Source organism: Arachis ipaensis, chromosome B03 (genome assembly GCF_000816755.2).
Source record: "Arachis ipaensis cultivar K30076 chromosome B03, Araip1.1, whole genome shotgun sequence".
Taxonomy (NCBI): domain Eukaryota; kingdom Viridiplantae; phylum Streptophyta; class Magnoliopsida; order Fabales; family Fabaceae; genus Arachis; species Arachis ipaensis.
Window position 1 is genome coordinate 102,479,079 of NC_029787.2, and position 5,265 is coordinate 102,484,343.

The following is a 5,265-nucleotide window of genomic DNA, read 5'->3' on the forward strand; positions in this document are numbered from 1 at the left end:
AATATCTCTCCCGTCACTGAGTTGCATCACTGAGGAAGGTAATACTCAAACATCAATTTTTTCAATTGGTCAAGCCACTTTTTTTATTTTGTCACCTATTTATCCTTTTTAATATATTTGAAAATTTAATTTTACGAATTTTCATGGCTGTAATTCGAAATTATCCTCATTGCCTCTTATCCCCAATCCCATTATAAAGAGTGAGAGCTCAAACTGATCTAGGGTTTTAAGGTTTTTGTGTGTTTGTTTGTCTTTCTGATTGGAAAATTCATTAGGTCCCAATTTAGGGGTTCGGGAAATGGCACGGTTTGTTCTGCCATCAAAGACTCTGGCTTTTTCGAAGAGGAGCCTATTGGGTTTGATCTCCCCTGTTCCTGTGATTATCCACACATATCTTCAGTTGCTTTGTTTTTCACCGATTCTATGTCCTTATAAGCTTTCAATAATAATAATAATAATAATAATAATAATAATAATAATAATAATACATAAATAAATAAATAAATAAATAAATAAATAATAATTTTGAAACTTTCTCTGTGAAGCTTATGCTCCATTCTTTTACCTGGGACTATCTTTCCTTACATGGAATATGGATTATGGATGAATGCCACCTGGGTGAATCTCACTTTGTTGTGGAAGTGTAGATTGAATATCATGGTCTTATTCTAGTTTGGTTGCACTTATATGGTGATTTTATCTTCGTTTTTGCAGCTTCAGCTCAATTGTTCCGTTAATTGTTTTCAGAATACAGCAAAAAGTACTATCAGATTGAGGCATTTCCTTGCACCAGAGGTTTCTTTCTGTTTTCTGCATTTTCATACGTCACATCATTTTCAATTCTCTTGCGTTTTATTTTTTAAAAGTTGAGATTTTTATCTTGTCTCAAGATTGTAACGAGCTGTTCATGTGACTATTACAGGTCAATCTGCGAAGGAAGTGTTGCCCATTTTCCCCCTCAGAATCAGTAAGTTAATGTATTTTATTTAAACACTATATTCTACTTTCCTGAATGTTTCTACAGGTCATTATCAGAAGGTTAAGAATTGTTTGCTTGCTCAATTAACTGAGATTGTACATTATTGTAATTTGTACAGAGGATCAAGCAAGTCAGCAAGAGGCAAATTTGTTCGGTTGCCACAGAGGACTTGGCAAAGGAAGTTGAAGAACCTAAAATGGAGACACCGAAAGAAATATTCTTAAAGGATTACAAAATGCCTGATTATTATTTTGATACTGTAAGTATGCAATAGTTATTTGATTGTGTTTCACACGTTCTTGGTTAATTTTCAAAATAGTCTTTGTTTTTAATGTCTTCATGTGTTATGCTGTTACATGTTACCACTACAGGTGGCTCTGAAATTTTCCTTAGGAGAGGAGAGGACAATAGTTACCTCTAAAATTACTGTGTTTCCTCGTGTTGAAGGTTAGCTCATCATGGGTCCTTTCTTGATCATGTTTATTAATAAGAATATGTACATTGTCAATTTTCATAGCTTGTAATTGGTCTTTCTGTTCAACAGGTTCTTCTGCTCCACTAGTTTTAGATGGACAAGATTTATCTTTAGTGTCAATTCAGGTTAATGGCAAAGCTTTGAAGAAGGTATGCATTTATTTTGATTACTAACTACTATTGTGGTCACTTGCTGTTGGTTAGGACTGATGGTCAGAGTATTGTCTAGCATTGTTTTAAATGTGATCTCTTATATTTATATGCAGGAGGAAGATTATCGGTTGGATGCACGCCATCTAACAATCCTTTCCCCTCCTAGTGGTAGATATGATCTTGAAATCGTTACAGAGATCTACCCCCAGAATAACACATCATTGGAGGTAAATAAGATCTTCCATGCTTATGAATTTATTTGCTTCGTTGATTATAAGCTCCCTTTCTTTCTTTCTTTCTTTCTTTCTTTCTTTCTCTTTTCCCCCCGTATTTTTATTCATGATATCGAGTTTGAGTACTTACCATGTGTTTGGCTTCCTCTAGGGGCTTTACAAGTCATCTGGCAATTTCTGTACTCAATGTGAGGCTGAAGGCTTCCGTAAGATTACATTCTATCAGGTTGGCATCTTTAGAGGAATTAATATGCCAAGCTGGTTTATTTATTTGTTTGTTTTTTTATATATTTATAGAACTAAATTTTATTATAAACTTAATGACTATCAACCAACAGGATCGCCCAGATATAATGGCAAAATATACAGTTCGTATTGAGGCAGACAAATTGCTATATCCAGTGTTATTGTCTAATGGAAATCTGCTTGAAGAAGGTGACTTGGAGGTAAGCTTTTATTGAGCAGCATATTAAGACAACTATTTAAATGTTTGCTAATCATTATACTCTTCGTGCATATTATTTATGCTCAACTGCAGAATGGCAAGCATTATGCTGTTTGGGAGGACCCCTTCAAGAAACCTTGCTATTTGTTTGCCTTGGTTGCTGGGCAATTACAGAGCAGAGATGACATGTTTATTACCCATTCAGGGAGGAAGGTCTCCCTTAGAATCTGGACCCCTGCAGATGACCTGCCTAAGACTGCGCATGCCATGTATTCTCTGAAAGCTGCTATGAAGTGGGATGAAGATGTGAGTATTAGTTTTATTTCAAATTTGTTTGTTTCTATGTATTACTTCTATTGATATTATGCATTGTTTGGGAATCTTAAGAATTTTGTTGTGTTATATTTGCAAACAGGTTTTTGGACTTGAATATGACCTGGATCTCTTTAACGTTGTTGCTGTCCCAGATTTTAACATGTAATTTATAACATCCCTTTTTTTGCTGTGAAATTTGAATAATCAGATCAGATCTGAACTTAAACCTATTTTGCCCTTGTATTTTATGAGAAGAGTATAGGAAAGTAATCTGGTGTACATTTTGCATTGGACAGGGGAGCCATGGAAAACAAGAGCTTGAATGTATGCTCACTTCTGTTCTCATTATCTTGGTTGGTTATCTTCTCACTTTTGACATTATAGTATTTTTCCCCTCTTAAAAATTATCTGTAGATCTTCAATTCCAAGCTTGTACTGGCTTCTCCTGAAACGGCAAGTGATGCAGATTATGCTGCAATATTGGGAGTTATTGGCCATGAGGTTTGTCACTATTCTAAATTAACAATTCTGGAAAGTCATTTAACTTATACCATGGTTGTGACTAGTGCTCGTTTCTTGTCTGTTATCGCAGTATTTCCACAACTGGACTGGCAACAGGTAGAATTGCATACTACAGATTATCCCTTGGAACTTAGGATTTCATATACTTATTCCCATTCGTAATTTTTCTGACTTATTTAAAACTCCTACTTCAATTCTGACTTCCATGAACTTATGTTTTAGTGAGAACACTTCTGATGTTTGTTACCAAGTCTTTGCAGTTTCTATCATTCCATTGCTTTAGTTACTTTTGGACATAGAATAAGAATTTCATTTGGTAATGATATCAGAGTGACATGTCGCGACTGGTTCCAGCTTAGTTTGAAGGAAGGTCTTACTGTTTTCCGTGATCAGGTACTGCTATGCCTGGGTACCAAAATTTGAGAGATGAACTTACTTTTCTTATGTTGTATTTTTAATGCATTAGGATGCTTTAATTGTTGGCAGGAATTTTCATCTGACATGGGAAGTCGAACTGTAAAGCGGGTTGCTGATGTTTCTAAACTTAGGAATTACCAGTTTCCACAGGTTATTTCTCCCTTTCTTTCTGTATTTCTGACCTGTTACTTTGTGCAACTGTTGCAGTGACAGTGATGCCTTCTGTGTTTTGTTACTTTAAATCTTAACTACTACTTGTATAAGTTGTAATGTATAATTAACATGATGTTAGGATATATTATGATACTTGAACTCTGAATATCCAGGATGCAGGTCCCATGGCTCACCCAGTGAGGCCACACTCTTACATCAAGGTCAGAATTTAAAAACCCTTTCCTCATCCATTTGTACAAAACTTAATTTCTGTTTCCACTGTGTATTTTGTGTTCATATTTTTCTTATTCCTTGACAGATGGACAACTTCTACACTGGCAAGTTTCTTTCCATTTAGAACTTCTGGTTTGATTCAAGATCATATTTGAAAATTGAAATTTTACTATCTTCTATATGATAACTGCTTTCCTGCCACTGGTATATGGCATCTTTTTGACAACCTTCTTTGAATCAATCTTTGATGTGGCCCTATCAACAATGTCAAATGCAGTGACGGTATGTGTCACATTATCCAATAACTACTTTTTACCCTGCTATATCCATTTGTCCTTATTTAAGTATCATATTGTTTATCATGATATATTTACTCTTTCTGCAGGTCTATGAAAAGGTTTGACATCTACCACCAAAAATTTCAAATCCATTCACGTCCATGTGGCTTTTGGGCAGTTTGTTCTTACAATCTTATGTATCAGGGGGCTGAAGTTGTCAGAATGTACAAAACATTACTGGGAAGTCAAGGGTTCCGGAAGGTAACAATGCTTGCTTATCCCATGCCTCTTTAAATCTTGTTATAGGCAACACAAAGTAGCTAATTTTGATATTATGTTTTAGGGCATGGATCTTTACTTTAAGAGACATGATGGACAAGCTGTTACATGTGAAGACTTTTTTGCGGCCATGAGAGATGCAAATGATGCAGATTTTGCAAATTTCTTACTATGGTTTGTATTTCATTTTGACTTGTTTTCTGCATTTTCATGTTAATTTCATATTAACTTACCAACAAACATGCAGGTACTCTCAAGCTGGGACCCCTAGTGTCAAAGTTAATACTTCTTACAATTCTGAAGCACATACTTTCTCTTTGAAGTTTAGGTACACAAGCTTCATCTTTTCATTTATCCTTTTTGATTGGGTAGTTTACAGGTACTTAGTTTTTTGTTTTTATTTTGGGTAACTTATCCCTGATATTATGTTTGATGTGGCAGCCAAGAGATACCACCAACCCCAGGGCAACCAGTTAAGGAACCAATGTTCATTCCCATTGCACTAGGCTTGCTTGATTCAACTGGCAAGGACATTCCTCTTTCAACTATTTATCATGAAGGGACGCTGCAATCTGTTTCAAGCAATAATCAACCGGTCTTCAATACGGTTCTTAGAGTCACCAAGGTTGTTAAGAAATTTCATTTCTTTTTTGTATTTCTTGCTAACTCATGTTTTAAGCTGATGTGTTGAGCCTGTTACATCTGTCAGGCGGACTTTTTTGCATATATAAATATATTGAACCTTTTTCGTCAACGGGAAACAGATGGAAACTTCCATTGAAA

At 35.3% G+C, this 5,265-nt stretch overlaps 1 protein-coding gene across 5 annotated transcripts in view; it reads left to right on the forward strand.

Annotated features, from left to right (window-relative positions):
* Window positions 1–5,265, forward strand: part of LOC107630777 (puromycin-sensitive aminopeptidase) — an 8,112-nt gene continuing 2,847 nt past the window's right edge. The window contains exons 1-25 of one of the 5 annotated variants that reach the window (XM_016334004.2): window positions 20–38; window positions 276–376; window positions 715–795; window positions 923–967; window positions 1,098–1,238; window positions 1,351–1,426; window positions 1,524–1,603; window positions 1,720–1,833; window positions 1,991–2,065; window positions 2,178–2,285; window positions 2,378–2,590; window positions 2,700–2,761; window positions 2,896–2,923; window positions 3,014–3,100; window positions 3,192–3,217; window positions 3,451–3,514; window positions 3,608–3,688; window positions 3,865–3,912; window positions 4,011–4,029; window positions 4,203–4,207; window positions 4,311–4,322; window positions 4,408–4,464; window positions 4,547–4,656; window positions 4,730–4,810; window positions 4,924–5,107. In XM_016334004.2, the coding sequence (XP_016189490.1) occupies window positions 299–376; window positions 715–795; window positions 923–967; window positions 1,098–1,238; window positions 1,351–1,426; window positions 1,524–1,603; window positions 1,720–1,833; window positions 1,991–2,065; window positions 2,178–2,285; window positions 2,378–2,590; window positions 2,700–2,761; window positions 2,896–2,923; window positions 3,014–3,100; window positions 3,192–3,217; window positions 3,451–3,514; window positions 3,608–3,688; window positions 3,865–3,912; window positions 4,011–4,029; window positions 4,203–4,207; window positions 4,311–4,322; window positions 4,408–4,464; window positions 4,547–4,656; window positions 4,730–4,810; window positions 4,924–5,107 (1,875 nt within the window). In that variant the 5' untranslated portion in view covers window positions 20–38; window positions 276–298. Of the gene's footprint in view, window positions 39–275; window positions 377–714; window positions 796–922; window positions 968–1,097; window positions 1,239–1,350; window positions 1,427–1,523; window positions 1,604–1,719; window positions 1,834–1,990; window positions 2,066–2,177; window positions 2,286–2,377; window positions 2,591–2,699; window positions 2,762–2,895; window positions 2,924–3,013; window positions 3,101–3,191; window positions 3,218–3,450; window positions 3,515–3,607; window positions 3,689–3,864; window positions 3,913–4,010; window positions 4,030–4,202; window positions 4,208–4,310; window positions 4,323–4,407; window positions 4,465–4,546; window positions 4,657–4,729; window positions 4,811–4,923; window positions 5,108–5,265 lie in introns of those variants that run through there. The other 4 variants (XM_016334006.2, XM_021119156.1, XM_021119154.1 and 1 more) reach the window with 4 other exon arrangements.